Below are 19,870 nucleotides of genomic sequence, written 5' to 3' on the forward strand. Positions count from 1 at the left end.
ACAGTTTGACTTTTCAATGCAAAATTGACTAGAATTGAGATAGGACACCATGTCGCGTTTGGAGAACCGCTGATGTACCTAATCATTGAAACCCCCCACAAGTGACACCATTTTGGAAAGTAGACCCCCTAAGCATCTTATCTAGATGTGTTGTGAGAACTTTGAACCCCAAGTGTTTCACTACAGTTTATAATGCAGAACCGTGAAAATAAAAAAATAAAAATTTTCCACACAAATTATTTTTTAGCCCCCAGTTTTGTATTTTCCCAAGGGTGACAGGAGAAATTGGTCCCCAAAAGTTGTTGTCCAATTTGTACTTAGTACGCTGATTCCCCATATGTGGGGGGGAACCGCCGTTTGGGCGCATGACAGAACTCGGAAGGGAAGGAGCGCCGTTTGGAATGCAGACTTAGATGGAATGGTCTGCAGGCGTCACATTGCGTTTGCAGAGCCCCTGATGTACCTAAACAGTAGAAACCCCCGACAAGTGACCCCATATTGGAAACTAGACCCCCCAAGGAACTTATTTAGATGTGTTGTGAGAACTTTTAACCCCCAAATGTTTCACTACAGTTTATAACGCAGAGCCGTGAAAATAAAAAATCTTTTTTTCCCTCAAAAATGATTTTTTTAGCCCCTCAAATTTTTTTTTTCCAAGGGTAATCAGAGAAATTGGACCCCAAAAGTTGTTATCCAATTTGTCCTGAGTATGCTGATACTCCATATGTTGGGGTAAACCCCTGTTTTGGCGCACGGTAGGGCTCGGAAGGGAAGGAGCACTGTTTTACTTTTTCAACGCAGAATTGGCTGGAAATGAGATCGGACGCCATGTCGCGTTTGGAGAGCCCCTGATGTGCCTAAACCGTGGAACCCCCCCCCAATTCTAACTGAAACCCTAACCCAAACACACCCCTAACCCCTAACCCTAATCCCAACCGTAACCATGACCCTAACCACACCCCAACCCGAACACGCCTTTAACCCTAATCCCAACCACACCCCTAACCCCAACACCCCCCTAACTTTAATCCCAATCCTATCCACACCCCTAACTCCAACACACCCCTAACCCTAATCCCAACCATAACCCTAACCACACCCCTAACCATAATCCCAACCGTAAATGTAATCCAAACCCTAACTTTAGCCACAACCCTAACTTTAGCCACAACCCTAACCCTAACTTTAGCCCTAACTCTAACACTAACTTTAGCCCCAACCCTAACTGTAGCCCCAACCCTAACTGTAGCCCTAACCCTAACTTTAGCCCCAACCCTAACCCTAACTTTAGCCCCAACCCTAACCCTAACTTTAGCCCCAACCCTAACCCTAATAGGAAAATGGAAATAAATACATTTTTTAATTTTATTATTTTTCCCTAACTAAGGGGGTGATTTACTTTTATAGCAGTTTTTTTTTAGCGGATTTTTATGATTGGCAGCCGTCACACACTAAAAGACGCTTTTTATTGCAAAAAATAGTTTTGCATCTCCACATTTTGAGAGCTATAATTTCTCCATATTTTGGTCCACAGAGTCATGTGAGGTCTTGTTTTTTGCAGGACGAGTTAACGTTTGTATTGGTACAATTTCCGGGCACGTGACTTTTTTTATCGCTTTTTATTCCAATTTTTGTGAGGCAGAATGACTAAAAACCAGCTATTTATGAATTTCTTTTTTTTTGGGGGGGGGGGAAAGGGCGTTTATAACGTTCCACGTTTGGTAAAATTGATAAAGCAGTTTTATTCTTCAGGTCAGTACGATTACAGCGATATCTCATTTATATCTTTTTTTGTGTTTTGGCGCTTTTATACAATAAAAACCATTTTATATAAAAAATAATTATTTTTGCATCGCTTTACTCTGAGGACTATAACTTTTTAATTTTTTCGCTCATGATGCTGTATAGCGGTTCATTTTTTGCGGGACAAGATGACGTTTTCAGCTGTACCATGGATATTTATATCCATCTTTTTGATTGCGTGTTATTCCACTTTTTGTTCGGCGGTATGATAATAAAGTGGGTTTTTTTTGCCTCGTTTTTTTTTTCTTACGGTGTTCACTGAAGGGGTTAACTAGTGGGACAGTTTTATAGGTCGGGTTGTTATGGACACGGCGATACTAAATATGTGTACTTTTATTGTTTGTTTTTTTAACTTTTTTACTTTGTCCCAGTGTGGGACATCACAGTATAGTGTTGGGCATTGCAGGAGGCTTGCCGGCGTCTGCTGTGAGCAGGCGCTTGCAAGCCACCTCCCGGAAGGAGCCCCGCGGTCATTTTGTATCCGGGGCCTGCAGGGAGGAGGACGTAGGAGACCCTCTGAACAACGCAATCACATCGCGTTGTTCCGAGGGTCTCAGGGAAGCACGCAGGGAGCCCCCTCCCTGCGTGATGCTTCCCTATGCCGCCAGAACGCTGCGATCATGTTTGATCGCAGTGTTCCGGGGGTTAATGTGCCGGGAGCGGTCCGTGACCGCTCCTGGCACATAGTGCCGGATGTCAGCTGTAATAATCAGCTGACACCCAGCGGCGATCGGCCGCACTCCCCCCGTGAACGCGGCCAATCGCTTATGACGTACTATCCCATCCCTGGGAATTAAGTCCCAGGTCACCTGGGTTAAGTATTTCTCCCAGAAAATTATTGCAATTACACATGTTTTGTTATACACATCTTTATTTCCTTTGTGTGTATTGGAATAACACAAAAAACTGAGGAAAGAGAGGCAAATTGGACATAATTTCACACAAAACCCCATGACTGTTGACAGGAGGTTTCTGGCTGTGAACTTCGATTGCTTGGCTGATGCAATTTCCTGGTTCCTTTGAGAGCTTGTGACTCTGGTAGGGTAAGTTCACACTAGGTATTTTTTCAGAATTTTTTTATTCTGCAGCAAAACCTGATCTCTTGGCAGGAAAGAAACTGAAGAAAAAAACATGTTTTCCTTGGTTTTTCTTGCCTTTTTCTTTCATTTTGTATGCTTTTTTTTTGTACTTTTTTTCAATTTTTTGGCATGCTAGATTTGTCTCTTGTGCATGCAGATAAAGTTTAGTGTTGAAAAGAAAGTCCTATTCCATAGAATCAGGTTTTGGCGCACAAAAAAAAACACAGCAAAACATGATACCTGAGTCTTTGGTGCGTTTTTTCAGTATTTTTTCACCACCCATTAAAGTCAATGAGTGAAAAACGCTGAAAAAGCACTGAAAGAAATGACAAGCTCTATGTCCAAAAACCATGCAAAGCACAGAATACTGATGACTAGGGTTGAGCGACCTTGACTTTTTTAGGGTCGAGCCGGGTTTCGCGAAACCCGACTATCTCAAAAGTCGAGTCGAGTGAAATCGGCCGATTATGGCGAAAAGTCGAGGATCGACCGAAACACGAAACCCAATGCAAAGCCAATGGGAATTTTTTTTTTTTCTCTCTCTCTCTCTCTCTCTCTCTCTCTCTCTCTCTCTCTCTCTCTCTCCTCTCTCTCTCTCTCTCTCTCTCTCTCCTCCGTCCGTCCCTGAACTGAAAAGCTGGTGTTACACAGTGCAAATCGCTACAGCGCACAAGCGACAACATGGCGATAGGCGTCCACGCCCCTAAGACCTATGTCATCACTCTGCCCACGCCCCTTCATTGGCTGAAAAAAATGGCGCCAAGCTCGTCATACGAAACGCGACTTTGGCGCGAAAGTCGCGTACCACATGGCCGACCCCACACAGGGATCGGGTCGGGTTTCATGAAACCCGACTTTGCCAAAAGTCGGCGACTTTTGAAAATGAACGATCCGTTTCGCTCAACCCTACTGATGACAAAAAAACAATGTGTGTGCATGAAATTTCTGAAATCTCATAGGCTTTGCTAGTACTGTAAAACACAGCTGAAAATTAGCATACAAATGCATAAAAAAAGCAGTAAAAACGCCTAGTGTGAACTTAGACTTAGAGGAAAAGGAGCAAAGTCTTCAGGAGAGAATAGCTATACTGAAGCTCATCATAAATAAAGAGGATTTCCTTCACTGAGAAAAAGAATCTATTCAAAATGTTGCAAGAGAAGAGCTTTTCAGTGTTCTTGCAGAAGCTAATGACAAAGTAGAAATAACTGTTCAGAAAGTTTGAAGAGAAGCACGTTTCAATGTACTTGCAGATGAATAGAAATGGAAGCATGTGACCCAGCAGCAGGATGAGGTGGCAGTCAGCACTAGTGATGGGCAATCCCCCCAATGTTTGGGATCGGTGGATTCGCCCGAGTTTTTCTGTAAACTTTGAGTTCGGGGACAGAGAAGACGCGAATTTGCGTCCGAACCCTGAACTTGGACTTTACAGATATGGGATAGGGCTGTAAAAGAAAGCATAAAATTAATAATAAACATAATTATACTTACCCATACAGCGGGACAGGAGGATGCGTCGCTGGACAGATCAGTATAATATTTATAATGTTTAAAGAAAACTTTTACAGCTGAACTGGACCCGAACTGTAACACGGGTTTCCCATCGAAACCCGTGTTTAGGACCGTGTGACCGAACACTATGTGTTCGGTACCATCCCAAACTTTACAGTTCAGGTTCGTCCATTCCTAGTCAGCACCCATACTACTGGAGAACCGCTACTAGGCTCTCATGCAGGACAAGTATAAAGTTGTAAATCAGAAAAGTGCTTTGCCCTCAAAGAACACCACAGTTAGAAATCAGAAGCCTCTTTTATGGAGAAAAGGAAGCGCTATGGTGAAGAAGAAATGGAGAGTGGTGGTCGTGCAGGATTCCCTACTGAGAGGAACAGAAGTGTGCTGTCTTACAGGTGCCCAAATCAAAGATGTGTCTGATAGGGTATCAAGACTCTTCAGTGCTACAGATGAGCAGGCCAGACCAGAAAGTGAAGGAACTGGGAGCACAGGTCTTCTCATCCATCCGCCAGTGGATGGACAGAGACCAAGGAGATTGAACAGTATTCTACAGGTGAACAACTGGCTATGTCGATGTTGCCGTGAACAACGTTTTGGGTTTCTTGACCATGGAGTGAATTACCTTCATGATGGACTACTTGCTAGAGACGTGTTGCATCTTACGAAAAACAGCAATGCACATATTTGGTAGACGCCTTTCTACACTCATCAGGAGAGCTTTAAACTAGAACAATATGGGGATGGGAAATATATGGCCAGGAAGAGACATGCAGCTAATGAATCCTTTTGAGAACCCTGCTATTAGAAGTGGAAATAAAAAACAAAAACAACAAACTCTGAATGAAAATAGAGGAGAAAGAGAAACCGACTGCAAACTAAAATGTGTATATACAAATGCACAGAGCATGGGAAATGAACAAGGAGAACTGAAACTTGGTGGGATGATACTTATGATTGGAATACAAACCTTGAAGGCAACAAGTTATTTACTAGAAACAGGATTAACACGAGGGGAGGAGGTGTTGCATTGTATGTTAGGAAATCGTTTTTTTCCAGAGATCCAAGCTTCAGAGAATGGAAGCTCTGTAGAATTTCTGTGGGTAAGAATACAAGGAGAGAAGAACACCAACTATTGAGGGGGTTACTATAGGCCACCTGGACAGACTAAAGATATGGATGAACTTTTTACATAATATGCCTCTGTTTTCAAAAAGTACTACATAGTGATCATGGGAGATTTTAACTATCCAGATATTTGTTGGGAATCTGTCTGAGGCAAAAGTAATGGGTCCAGAAAATTCTTCTCTTGCTGGCAACTGTCATGATCCAGAACGGGTTTGGGGTCTTGTCTCTCCACAGTCTGGTCATGTCAGGGGTTAAATTTCTCTGCCTCGTTCTGAAGTCAGGTCTGCTATTTCTCTGCGCTGCATCCTGCAGGCAGTGTCAATTATATTTCCTGCCTACGGCGTGTGTAGCTGGCTCTGGTGATACCCTAATTTGTCCTGCTTTGTTTAGCTGTCTTTGCCGTGTCTGTTCATTGCTCTCTTCCAGCCCCGACTGTGTTTCCCTTTGTGTTTGGATTCTCCGGTACTCGACTCTGCTCCGACTCTAACCAGATTCTGTTTCTTTCTTCTTGTACTTTTGCTTCAGACCAGTGCTGACCTTTCGGTGCTCCTTTGACTCTGTGTTTGGTATTCCCCTTGGTACTCCACTACTCTCTGGTATCGATCAGGCTTGTTTGACTATTCTGCTGCCACCTGGTGGAAGCGTCGCTACAGTTCTCCTGGTCTGCTCTGAGCAGAATTTCAGCCCTCTCTCCACTCTGCTGCCATCTAGTGGAGTTTGCATTTACTTGCAGAGATGCAGCGTGACAACAACTTTATCTTTCAATTGTAGCAAAGAAAACAAGAGGATCTGCAATCTTGGACCTAATTAATACGGACAGAGAGGAAATGGTTCAGGAAGTAAAAGTTGCTAGGAAGCAACAATCATGCTATCCTCGAATTTTGGATTACAAGAGGAGGAAGACCAGTGAGGGCTCAGACATTAAGGTTGGACTTCAGAAAGGCAGATTTTAATGGACTCAGAAAGAGGGTAGGAAAAGTCCAATGGATGAATGTTCTAAAGGACAGAAATGTTCAAGAAGGATGAGAGATTTTGCTAAATTAAATTCTCACTGCACAATCTGTAACAAAAATCCAGAAAGGAAGAAAGAATTTGAAGTATTTAAAAATCAGGATGGATGAACACAGAACTTAAACATTTACTAAAAATGGAAAAAGAAATGTATATCAAATGGAAAGAAGGGGGCATATCTAAAGAAGAATATAATGCTGTTTGCTGGGAATGCAGGGCAAGCGTTAGAAGAGCAAAAGACAGTAATGAAGTGAGGCTTACGAAGGAGACCAAAAGCAACAAAAAAGGATTTTAGAGGTATGTCAAAAGCAAAAGAAAAGTCAAAGATGCTGTAGGATTATTTGTTTTTATTTATTTAGGATTTTTACAGGATGAAAAGGGTGAAGTGGTCAAAAATGATGTTGAGAAGGCAGAACTTCTTTAATTCCTATTTTGCATCTGGGTTCTCTAACAAAGCAAATGTAACATCAACTGATCTTCACTGTACTATCGAAGGAATTAAAGAATCCACACTATCTATTAACAGAGAGATAGTGAGGGAACACTTAGCTAATATAAATGAATTTAAATATTATGGTCCAGATTAATTAAATCCTAGGGTACTGAAAGAGATAGCAGAGGAAATTGCAGAATCACTAGGCAGAATATTTGAAATTTCCTGGAGAATATGAAAAGTCCCAGAAGATTGGAGAAGGGCAAATGTTGTCCCTATCTTCAAAAAAGGAAAGAAGATGGAGCCAGGAAATTACAGGCCATTGAGCCTTACTCTTATGCCAGGAAAGATTTTTGAACAAATTATTTAACAGCATGTATGTAAGTACAGCAATTAACCAGAGCCAGCATGGGTTTGTAGCAAACAAGTCATGCCAAACTAATCTAATTTCCTTCAATGATGGAATCACTGACTTGGTGGATCAGGGTAATGTGATAGATATAGTATATCTTGACTTCAGCAAAGCATTTGATAAGGTATCTCATACTATCCTTATTGATAAAATGACCAAGTATGGGATTGTCAAGGCTGCAGTTAGGTGGATTCATAACTGGCTCAGTGATCATACTCAAAGAGTGGTAATAAATAACTGCACAACCAAATGAAAGATTGTTTCAAGTGTGGTACCACAAGGCTCAGTCCTGACCCCAGTGGTGTTCAACATTTTTATAAATGATTTACATAAGGGAACGGAAGGTAAACTAATCAAATTTGCAGGTGATGCAAAGCTAGGAGGGATAGATAACACTAAAGAAAACAGAGAAACAATTCAAAAGGATCTAAATAAGCTTGAACAATGGGCAGCAACTAATAGAATGGTATTTAATAGGAAGAAATGCAAGATTTTATATCTGGGCAAAAATAACGAAAATGACATCTGCAGAATGGGAGGAATAGAACTAAGCAACAGCACGTGTGAAAAAGACTTGGGTATACTAATAGATCACAGACTGCACATAAGTCAACAGTGTGATGCAGCAGCAAAAATGGCAAACACAGTTCTGGGATGTAGTAACAGAAGCATTAAGTCTAGACCACGTTAAGTAATTATCCCCCTCTACTCAGGCTTGGTCAGGTCTCATCTGGAATACTGTGTCCAGTTTTGGGCACCGCATTTTAAAAAAGACATTGAAAAATTGGAGCAAGTTCAGAGAAGAGCTACCAGGATGGTGAGTATGTCCTACAAGAAATGATTAAATCATCAGGAAATGTTTAGCTTGCAAAAAAGAAGGCTAAGAGTAGACTTAATAGCTGTCTACAAATATCTGAAGGGATGTTATAGTGTAGAGGGATCATCATTATTCTCATTTGCACATGGAAACACGAGAAGCAATGGACAAACTGAAAGGGAAAATATACAGATTAGATATTAGAGAAGACTCTTTGACAGTGAGGGTGATCAATGAGTGTAACACCTGTTCTTCAAACAGAGGCTGGACCGGTATCTGTCTGAGATGGTTTAGTGAATCCTACGCTGGATTGAGGGGGTTGGACACAATGACCCAGGAGGTTCCTTCCAACTGTAACATTCTTTAATTCAATGATGTGTTTGTAAAATTCAGAAGCTATATGGATGGTTCACGCACTGTCTATTTTATTCTTGCACCCACAGACTTACATTGTTGAGTCTCATCCGATATATGCAGCCACTCGCAGCATGCTTCGATTTTTTTACTCACTACGAATACTACGAATACAGGTAACTTCACAGAAAAAAATCCCCAGTGTAAACTAGATAAAAAATACCTTTATTAGTTAATTAAAACCTATAATAATAAGTGCACTTCACACAAACCATCACCATGACAACAACATAAAATAGAAAAGACCAGGATGATGCCTAGCCCTGTAATGCACTACCTGCACCCTACCTACCAGCGGAGGTTGGCACCCTAAAGACCTGCGCAATTGGCGCCCCCGCTCACCGTCGACTATCCCTTCTACCCCTATTGGGCCCTAAATAGGACGGGATGAAAATACATACACAGTCATACAGAAGTGCTATAATATATATGATGGAAAAACAGGGGGAGTCTATATTGCTACCTGCTCTACCCCTACCTATCAGCGGAGGTTGGCACCCTATGATAGTACGTGGCGCCCCCGCTCAACGACGACTGTACACTCAACTGTCCCTTTATAGATGTTTCGGGAGATAAAATACTGTATGTATAATAAAGTGCTGTAGTGCTTATAAACCATGTCTAAACACACTCAACAGGTTTAAATATACTTGTATGGATTCTCTTTATATATAGCGCTCATTCATAAACCGACTGACTGTGGTTTTTTTGTTTGTGGCCTGACTGGGGATTCAGCCCAGTGGGTTTGGACTAGGTACTTGGGTGTCCAATCGGTGCATCAGGTCTATTTTGATGAATACTGATTATTTACATCTTTTATGTATCAAACTTCACTTTGTCTGGAGTACCTGGTTTATGAATGAGCGCTATATATAAAGAGAATCCATACAGAATCCATACAAGTATATTTAAACCTGTTGAGTGTGTTTAGACATGGTTTATAAGCACTACAGCACTTTATTATACATACAGTATTTTATCTCCCGAAACATCTATAAAGGGACAGTTGAGTGTACAGTCGTCGTTGAGCGGGGGCGCCACGTACTATCATAGGGTGCCAACCTCCGCTGATAGGTAGGGGTAGAGCAGGTAGCAATATAGACTCCCCCTGTTTTTCCATCATATATATTATAGCACTTCTGTATGACTGTGTATGTATTTTCATCCCGTCCTATTTAGGGCCCAATAGGGGTAGCAGGGATAGTCGACGGTGAGCGGGGGCGCCAATTGCGCAGGTCTTTAGGGTGCCAACCTCCGCTGGTAGGTAGGGTGCAGGTAGTGCATTACAGGGCTAGGCATCATCCTGGTCTTTTCTATTTTATGTTGTTGTCATGGTGATGGTTTGTGTGAAGTGCACTTATTATTATAGGTTTTAATTAACTAATAAAGGTATTTTTTATCTAGTTTACACTGGGGATTTTTTTCTGTGAAGTTGTTAAAAGTAGAGGTCCCCACAGTTCAACTTTTTTTCTCTGTGAAAGTGTTACGAATACAGGTAGTATGATGTAATTGAATGACATTGGTCTGTGTGCGATTCCATTGTACTTCTCCGATATATATGCAAGTGTGAGTGAGCCCTTAAGGCGCATTCAGGCTTCCATGCCAATCAGTCCGATACTGTACCACAATGCACAAACTTAGCTACGTGTCTCCCAACCCGAGTGTGACAGCTTCATAGAAATACATGAAGCTGTCACACTCGGTTCAGGAGAGACGCTAGTCAGTCCGTGCATTAGTGGTCCTTCCTCGGACTGATTGGCATGGACGTCTGAATGAACCTTTAGGGTAGGTTCACACGAGCATAGAACAAAATAAATAAATAAAAAAAAAAACGTTCAGAGTTTCATTCAGAAAACTCAGACGACTTTTTTCACTTCCATGTGCAATCTGTTGTTTATTTGGCTCAGCTCTAATCATGTACAAACCATTTATAGTTTATTATGTTCCAGAATTGCAATGTATCAGCATTTTTACCTACCTATATACTTGAATGGGCGAGTCTCATCTGACTTATGGTATAAACAAGTACTTATTGCAATTTTTTTCGCAAGCAGATTCTGTGAAAAAAAAAACGCTCATCTGCACTGCCCAATTGAATAACATTGTTCCAAGTGCTGTCCGTTTTTTTCACGAATGGCACTTGCACTAAAAAATACAGTTGTGTGAAGGAGCTCATTGAAGCAGTGTTTCTCTTAGTCACTTTCTTTTTAAATTGCAATTTCTAGCAGAAATGAAGCTTCCCTATGTGTTTGCTCCACTAATCATTATTCATTCCCGAGCTTCTGCTTAATAAAGGCATTTCTCTTTAAATAAAAAAAAAAATCTCTTTTCTACAGCTGTAAATCCCTAAATGGCAGGATTCAAATACCAAAGATTCCAGACAAATGTCTGTCCTGTGACAACAACCATTGTTTGCTTCATTGAGCTAATATAATTGGGCAGTCCATACCCCCTGCCAAGTAATGGCTGTCCTAGGGCGCCCTGGAATTCTGCACTTTTTAGATTGTGATGTCTTTATAAAAGGTTCCCTTGATGTTTTTTTTTAACAAATGTATGTCCCTGATAAATATAACCCTAGATCTAGACATTTAATGACAATTTGCTAGCTGTGAAGCTGAAAAGATTGTGGTTTCCTAGCAACAGGTTTATGCGCATAGCAACACGGAATCATTTCAAGTGTGAGAATAGCTGGAATTAAAAAAAAAGATGGAAACTAAATAAGGCTGTTAACACGCGAAAATCCCATGGGTATATGATGAAGGTGAATCATGGCATTACTGTTATAAACAACACGTTTGTGAAAAAGAATAATATAATAACTGTTCAGACAAGTGGGATAACAAGACAGATCCACCGGCAAGCTGCTTATGCCTGTGTATAATCGAACATTCCCTTTACAGTGCACAGTGTCAGCCATGTACAACTGTGATATAATATCTGTAAACTAGAAATAGTAGATGAGTCATTCTTAAAAGGTGGCAAATTAACTTAAAATGGGATATATGATCTTAAAGGGAATCTTTTACAGGTTTTTGCACCTAATCTGAGACTAGCAGCATAATGTAGAGACAGAGACCCTGATTCCAGTGATGTTTTACTTAGGGTACCGTCACATTAAGTGACGCTGCAGCGATATAGACAACGATGCCGAGGTCCCAGGGTAACCAGGGTAAACATCGGGTTACTAAGCGCAGGGCCGCGCTTAGTAACCCGATATTTACCCTGGTTACCTAAAAAAAAAAAACACTACATACTTACATTCCAGTGTCTGTCGCGTCCCTCGCAGTCAGCTTCCCGCACTGACTGTGAGGGCCGGCCGTAAAGCAGAGCACAGCGGTGACGGCCCTGCGCTTAGTAACCCGATGTTTACCCTGGTTACAAGTGAAGACATCGGTGAATCGGCGTCAGCGGGTGATCCAGCGGCGAAATAAAGTTCTCGCCTTCTAGCTCCGACCAGTGATCTCACAGCAGGATCCTGATCGCTGCTGCGTGTCAAACACAACGATATCGCTATCCAGGACGCTGCAACGTCACGGATCGCTATCGTTATCGTTCTATAGTCACTCAGTGTGAAGGTACCTTTACTGGGCTACTGAATGTATTTGTTTAAAAAAAAAAAAATCACTGTTTATCAGCAGGAGATGATCACTAGAGGACCAGTAAACTGGCTGCCATGGAGTCCTCCTTATTTATGATCTCTGTATAACTCCACCACCACCACTGATTGGCATTTTTCTGTCTGCATAGTGTACACAGAAAGCTGCCAATTAGGTTTAGACAATGTAATACACAGCTCAGTATTCAGAGAACAGCTAGATCTGCAGCAGATAAAACAGAGATTTTATTTAACGTGCAACAAGCAGCCCAGTAAGTGATATATTGTAGCAATTAGGGTCTCTGCCCCAACATCATGCACAAATAGAGTAGCAAAAATTTGCTGACAGATTCCCTTTAAAATGGAATCTGTTCAGATGAGTGATAAGCAAATGTTTCTCATGTGTTAGCTGCTTTTTGTGGAGCCAAGTGATTTGCCAACCATAAAGTAACTTGATAATCCAGGTTAGAAAAAATTAAAGTGCACTCACCGGTCCTGAAAAACAACGATCCTTTATTACAACATGTGCAGGGTACAGCAGGGAGAACATGGACAGAGAAGGACAACGGCCGTTTTGCGCTGCTGCGCATCCAGGGGTCCTATTACTAGGTAATACGGGTATCAGGACCGGTGAGTGCACTATCGCTGGATTCAGTGCACCCGATGGTCTGTTTCTTTGGTATATATGGCATAGCAGCGGCACACAGCTGTGGGTACATCGGTTTTGTGGGTATAGTGGTGCCGTGTTTTTTTCTTTTTATATTGAACATAAAGTAACTTGGTCTCCAACTTACCAATGAAAGAGTGGACAGGCAAAGTTTTTGTGTTACCTTGTTATTGATCACAGATGCTGTGGTTACAGGCACTGCCTTAAGTGTCTCACTGCATCTTGCTTGATTTGCACTCTAATCCAACAACAGATAGCTCCATTATAGCATATGTGTTATGGCTCGGTTTGGGGATTCGATCTGCTGACCTGTTGCTACATAGTCAGTTCCCCTGTTTGCTGAGCTATCGCATTTTCTTTCATGTCCAAATGCTGATGGTTCCAATTGTCTTTGGTCCCCCTTCTTGGTTTGCTCCTCTCCAGGTGTTTTCCATTTTCCAGTTTTGGTCTGCTTTATCACATTCTAGGTTGAGTTTTATGTTCAACCTGCACTGCACTTCCTTGCTGGCTATACCTCTTGGTGGACTTGGGTTTATGAGTTGAATCTGTTTGTTTTTCTTCCCAGTTCCTTTTCCTTTCACATCTTTAGGTTAAGTTATACTTGTTCCATTTACTTTGGCCCTCCTTAGCTTTCTGTCTCTACTCTATATGAATGTGTTTTAATTTTCTCACCCGTGGGTAGGAGATATATTGTTATATACAGCAATACTGTGGTATTTCTGTATATAACACAAGCTATTGGATGATCGTAGATTCAAGTCCCCTAAAGTGATTAACAAATACAATAGAAAAAAAGGGTTTAAAAAATGTGTAAAAGTTCAAATCACCACCCTTTTACCCCCATTAGAAATTAAGAAAAAAAAATACACATATTTGGTATTACTGCATTCATAAAAGTCTGATCTGGAAGGGGAAAAGGAGTATTTTGGAGCAGGTATGCTTCACAAAACGCCTGAAAAATCACTCAAACACTTGAAAGTATTATTATTCTTTTCTATTGTTAAACAAGTTGCTGGTTTCATGTTCGTTCTTTTAAACATATTTTTCCACTTCTGGTTTTGAAATACACTCGATGGGGAAAAAAAGAAAGTGCATGTCACCTCTTTGAAGCGGTCCAATCCTAACTAGTCTTTATCCACTCAAACTGCTTCAAGAAAAAAAAACTCTTCTAAAATGCTTTGGGAATTGGAAAAGTACTCCAAAAACTCCACATAGAAGGAGCATTTCCTGAAGTGGTTTCCACTAGAAAACTCATTATTTTTGTCTGTTTCGAAAAAACTCAATGTGCGCATAATGAGAATTTCAAATTCCCCCACATTGCTGAAATACGCAAATTCCCCAGTGACATTAAATATCACAGGTATTCTTCATAACCATAAAAACCACAGAAGAAAACCCACAGTATTACATGACTTTGTTATGATATAGGTTTTTAATGTATTTATTCATTTTTGTATTGTTTTTACACTTGCTCTAGGTACTAATATATTCCAATGAAGTTTGTTATCTTTCATTACTTTTAATTTCCTCATACAGAGATTTGGCACCACGAGACATCTCCGGAACTTCAGATCCATTTGTACGAATCTTCTGTAACAATCAAACTTTGGAGTCCTCAGTAAGTATGCTGTTACTTTACTTATGAACTGTACATGTGGATTCTAAACATCTGTGTCTCATAACTCATTTTGATGAGCCAGGACAGAGCCTTGAGAGACACCAACAGAGAGGGGGCGAGTTGAAGAGGTAGTATGGGAGTAGGAAATGCTAAATGTGCGGTTGGTAAGGTATGAGGAGATCCAGGATAGGGCGAGGTCTTTGACCTCAAAGGAAGAGCGGATCTGTAGAAGGCAGTGGTCAACTGTGTCGAAGGCAGAGGACAGGTCTAGAAGGAGTAGTATAGAGAATTGTCTGTTAGTTTTGGCTGTAAGTAAAGGTACCTTCACACATAACGATTTCGTTAACGATATCGTTGCAACGTCACGCTTTTTGTGACGTAGCAACGATCCCGCTAACGATCTCGTTATGTGTGACAGCGACCAACGATCAGGCCCCTGCTGGGAGATCGTTGGTCGCTGGGGAATGATCAGGACCTTTTTTTGGTTGCTGATCACCCGCTGTCATCCTTGGATCGGTGTGTGTGACGCCGATCCAACGATGTGTTCACTTGCAACCAGGGTAAATATTGGGTTACTAAGCGCAGGGCCGCGCTTAGTAACCCGATATTTACCCTGGTTACCATTGTAAAAGTAAAAAAAAAAAAACAGTACATACTCACATTCCGATGTCTGTCACGTCCCCCGCCGTCAGCTTCCCGCTCTGACTGTCAGCGCTGGCCCTAAAGCAGAGCGCAGCGGTGTCACCGCTGCGCTCTGCTTTACGGCCGGCGCTGACACAGTCAGTGTTGGGAAGCTGACGGCGGGGGACGTGACAGACATCGGAATGTGAGTATGTACTGTTTTTTGTTTTTTTTAACTTTTACAATGGTAACCAGGGTAAATATCGAGTTACTAAGCGCGGCCCTGCACTTAGTAACCCGATGTTTACCCTGGTTACCCGGGGACTTCGGCATCGTTGAAGACAGTTTCAACGATGCCGAAGTCGTTCCCCTGATCGTTGGTCACTGGAGAGAGCTGTCTGTGTGACAGCTCCCCAGCGACCACACAACGACTTACCAACGATCACGGCCAGGTCGTATCGCTGGTCGTGATCGTTGGTAAGTCGTTTAGTCTAACGGTACCTTAAGTCGTTCGTAAGTTTGGTCAGAGCAGTCTCAGTGGAATGGTGGTGACGGAAGCAAGATTGTAGGCTGTCGAAGAGAGCGTTAGATGCATGGTAGGAGGAAAGTTCAGCGTGGACATGCTGCTCAAGTAGTTTGGAAGCAAATGGGAGCAGAGATATGGGGCTGTAGCTGGACATAGCACTCAGGTCAAGAGAAGGCTTTTTGAGGATAGGTGTGATTGTGGCATGTTTGAAATTAGAGGGGAAAGTACCTGAAGTTAGTGATAGATTGAAGAGATGGGTTAGAGATGGGATTAGTGTGGTGGTGAGGTTGGGGAGGAGGTGGGATAGGATGGGGTCAAGTGCACAAGTGGTGAAGTGTGATTTGGAGAGAAGATGAGCAAGCTGTTCTTCAGTGATTTTGGGGAGGGAAGTTATGGGGTTAGGGCATTGGTCAGGCATACAAAGGGGTTGTGGTGGTTGGACAACAAAGACTTGCCTTGTTTGGTCGATCTTATTTCTGAAGTGTGTGGCACTTCGATATAGCCGATCTGCAGTCATTTATTGGCTTTATCCCATCCTAGACTTTTGCACTGTACGAAACACAGTCTCTGAATCTCCCTACCTTTTTTCTAGGCTTTTTGGTTTGTTTTGGAAATAAAATTAAGTGTTATTACATATCAAACTGAGTGGCAAAGTTTGCTAAACACTGGAAGGTTGGAAGGGCGACATTATTGACCTCAAGGCAGGATTCCTAACCGTTGACTCTTTACCTGTACGAATTCTATCTAAACCACTTTTGCATTTTTAATCCAATAAGGTTATATAATAATTTACAATCACATTGAGTCATTGAACAGCAGTCCTGTAAGCCCTTCACTATATCCGCCGTATCTGTATGGCACTGCAGGAACAGCATTCTCGCAAACCGCCGTATATTTACGGACTCCCTAGTTCCAGTCGCCTTACTGTGACCGAATTAAGATTCTGCACCTTCCCCGCATTGGCAGTCGCTATGATTAGCCGATTAATTCTGACCAAACAATCACAGCAATTTGACAACAAAGCTAAAAAAGTCAATGTGATGTGCTGTGATTGGTGCTGTTTGAGACAGCACATATCACAGCAGTGAAATTGGAAGGGATGATTGCGACATCACCTTTGGTGATTAACCTTTTTGTCTCCTATTGGCTGAATAATAGTTATTGCCCAATCTGTTATGATACGGTGGTCTAGGAGCAACATGGAACGAGCTCTGAAGGAAGTGGTAACTGTACTGACCGCAGTCCCTAAGCTCTACACAACACTAGAAGTAGCCGTGGAATGCTCCTAACTCTCCCTAGGCATCTCGTCATAGCCTAAGAGCTAACTACCCCTAAAGATAGAAGCAGGAAAGCTATCTTGCCTCAGAGAAAATCCCCAAAGTATAGATTAGCCCCCCACAAATAATGACTGTGAGTGGAGAGGGAAAAGACATACACAGAATGAAACCAGGATGAGCACAGGAGGCCAGTCTAACTAAATAGATAGGACAGGATGGAATACTGTGCGGTCAGTATAAAACACTACAAAAATCCACGCAGCGTTTACAAAAAATCTCCACACCTGACTAAAGGTGTGGAGGGCAAATCTGCCTCCCAGAGCTTCCAGCAAGACAGAATAAATTCACACTGATAAGCTGGACAAACATAGAAAGCACAGAATGGATAAGTCCACAATCTATAGACAGAAAAGGGCAAGCAAAAACTTACCTTAGCTGAACTGGTCAGGATAACAGGGAACTCCAAAGAGATGTGAATCCAACCAGGAACCATTTACAAGTGGCACTGGCTGAAGATAGAGCCAGACTTAAATAGCCGAGCAGAAGAGACGATAAGTGAAGGCAGCTGATGACAGCTAACTCCAAGGAGCAGCCATATCACTAGAAACCACAAGAGGGAGCCCAAGAGCAGAACTCACAAAAGTGCCACTTACAACCACCGGAGGGAGCCCGAATTCACAACACCAATCACCACCAAAAGGGTTGATTTAAAACAGCGATCAGCGCTCTGCACACCATCTTTTTTCAGATCCGGCATGCAAAAATGGGGTTACTTGTGGGTGTTTCCACTGTTAAGACACATCAGGGGCTCGCCAAATGCAACATGGCCTCCACAGACTATTCCATCAAAGTCTGTGCTCCAAAATGCACTCCTTCCTTTTGGAGCTCGTTAGTGTGTCCAAACAGGAGTTTCCCACCACATATGAGGTTTCGTCGTACTCAGTAGAAATTGCTCAACAAATGTTAAAGTCCATTTTCTCATGCAACCCTTGTGAAAAGAAATGTGGGGCTAAAACAAAATTTTTGTGGAAAACTGTGATTTTTTATTTTCACTGCTCAATATCATTGTAACGCTGGTTGGTGTGGACCCACTGTGCCACAGGCCAGGCTTATCTTGTAGGGGTGTAACTAATTGACTAACAGATATTTGCTAGAGCCTCTGATGGTGAGGATAAGCTTTGCAGCCGGTAGTCACCAGATACAACACCAAGGCAGTCCTTGAGTCTGCAGCAGCTGACCGAAAGGGAAGGTCAGAGGCACAGGTATGAAGTATCGAAGGAAGAGACAGAGGCATAGTCAGATTGTCTGTAGTCGGAGTAGGCAGCACACGATCAATAAAAGTAGCCATGGTCAAGAGCAGCACGGTGGCTCAGTGGTTAGCACTGCAGCCTTGCAGCACTGGAATCCTAGGTTCAAATCCCACCAAGGACAATATCTGCAAGGAGTTTGTATGTTCTCGCCGTGATTGTGTGGGTTTCCTCCTGGTACTCCGGTTTCCTCCCACATTCCAACGACATACTGATAGGGAATTTAGATTGTGAGCCCCATCGGGGACAGTGGTGATAATGTGTGCAAACTGTAAAGCGCTGCTTAATATGTTAATGCATAAAGATTATTATTACTATTATTAAGAGCAGAGAGGTTAGGCCGGATGGGTAAACAAACTTAGTTCATTAACGGGAAGCGGAATACAGAGGAATACATGAATGTGTCCTGAGTAGGAACCAACGTTCGTGCGGGTAGTGGTAGGAGGGCTGCCTAATAAAGGCCCTGCTAGCATGGAATACGCAGAAGAAGCTAAACTCTGCAGGACACAGCATGGTTAAATTCCTATGGAGATTGGCCAAGGTACCGACAAGCAAAATTGTACAAAAGCACCTTCAGCAGAATGTCCTGAAAAGATAAACAGACCTTATCTCTGAGGTACTGATGTGACTAACCAGTTTGTCACCCGAGCTGAAGGAAGTCGCCATAAGAGGAATCGGCAATTGGTATCCTGGAGAAAGCATACATAGGAGAGGATACTTGGGATGCTGGTAGTATACCATAAAGAATGCTCCCCAACGTGGTTGTTCTGGAAAATTCCGCCTAGGGTAGTAGTTTCACCCAGTCATCCTGTCGGGCAGAGATAGAGTGGCAAAGGTAGCTCTCGAGGATCTAATTTATTCGTGCCACTTGCCCATTGGTCTGCAAATGGTACACGGAGGAGAAGTCCATCTGGACATTCAGCAGCCTGCACAATGCTCTCCAAATCTTTGAAGTGAACTGGACTCCACAATCGGAGACTATGTGGAGACATACATGCTGGAAGAAATGCGTGGTGAGCTTTGGAGCAGAGGTAAGACCTGACAGGGGTATAAAATGAGCAAACTTAGAAACCGGTCCACCACAACCCAGATGGTGTTGCAACCCTCAGAGAGGGGCAGATTCATGATGAAGTCCATAGTGATATATTGCCAGGGGTTGAAAGGAACCAGTAGAGGCTGGAGGAGACCAGTAGGCTTATCCCTGACCCATTGAACCGATCATATGCAAAGCGGCCATAGTCCATCTCTCTTCTCCCCGCATGCCTCCCTGACTTGCACGTCCATTTCACTGTCTATGCCATGTATGGCGAAGTAAAGGACTGTTTGAAAGATTAGATTCAATCTGGTGAGTGATGCATTTTCTTTTTTGAACATTTAGTATACATGTGATTTTCATGCAGAGCACCGCAAACCAGTTGATTATTCTGCTGTACTTCAGAAACTAGAGGATTATTCATCTCCACGTGTGACACAAGCACTCCACTGGTGCAGTTCAATTTTTTCTTTGTTTGAGAATCTTATCCCTGGAAGACTTGTTTCTGGCACATTGTGAATAAGTGGTTACGAAGTCCCTTGACCATTGAGGGCCACCAGAAATGGCAAGCAATCAGCTCGGTGTTCCTAGGACAGAATTCTCCTCTCTCTAGCAGAGGAGAC

General features: G+C 42.4%; 1 protein-coding gene across 4 annotated transcripts in view; it reads left to right on the top strand.

Annotated features, from left to right (window-relative positions):
* RASAL1 (RAS protein activator like 1) overlaps nt 1-19,870 on the top strand; it is a 210,858-nt gene that overhangs the window by 129,514 nt on the left and 61,474 nt on the right. For all 4 annotated transcript variants that reach the window (XM_069759909.1, XM_069759894.1, XM_069759900.1 and 1 more), the window contains exon 6: nt 14,402-14,483. In XM_069759909.1, coding sequence (XP_069616010.1) covers nt 14,402-14,483 — 82 coding nt within the window. The remainder of the gene's footprint in view (nt 1-14,401; nt 14,484-19,870) is intronic.

The sequence above is a fragment of the Ranitomeya imitator genome, chromosome 1 (assembly GCF_032444005.1).
Source record: "Ranitomeya imitator isolate aRanImi1 chromosome 1, aRanImi1.pri, whole genome shotgun sequence".
Classification (NCBI taxonomy): domain Eukaryota; kingdom Metazoa; phylum Chordata; class Amphibia; order Anura; family Dendrobatidae; genus Ranitomeya; species Ranitomeya imitator.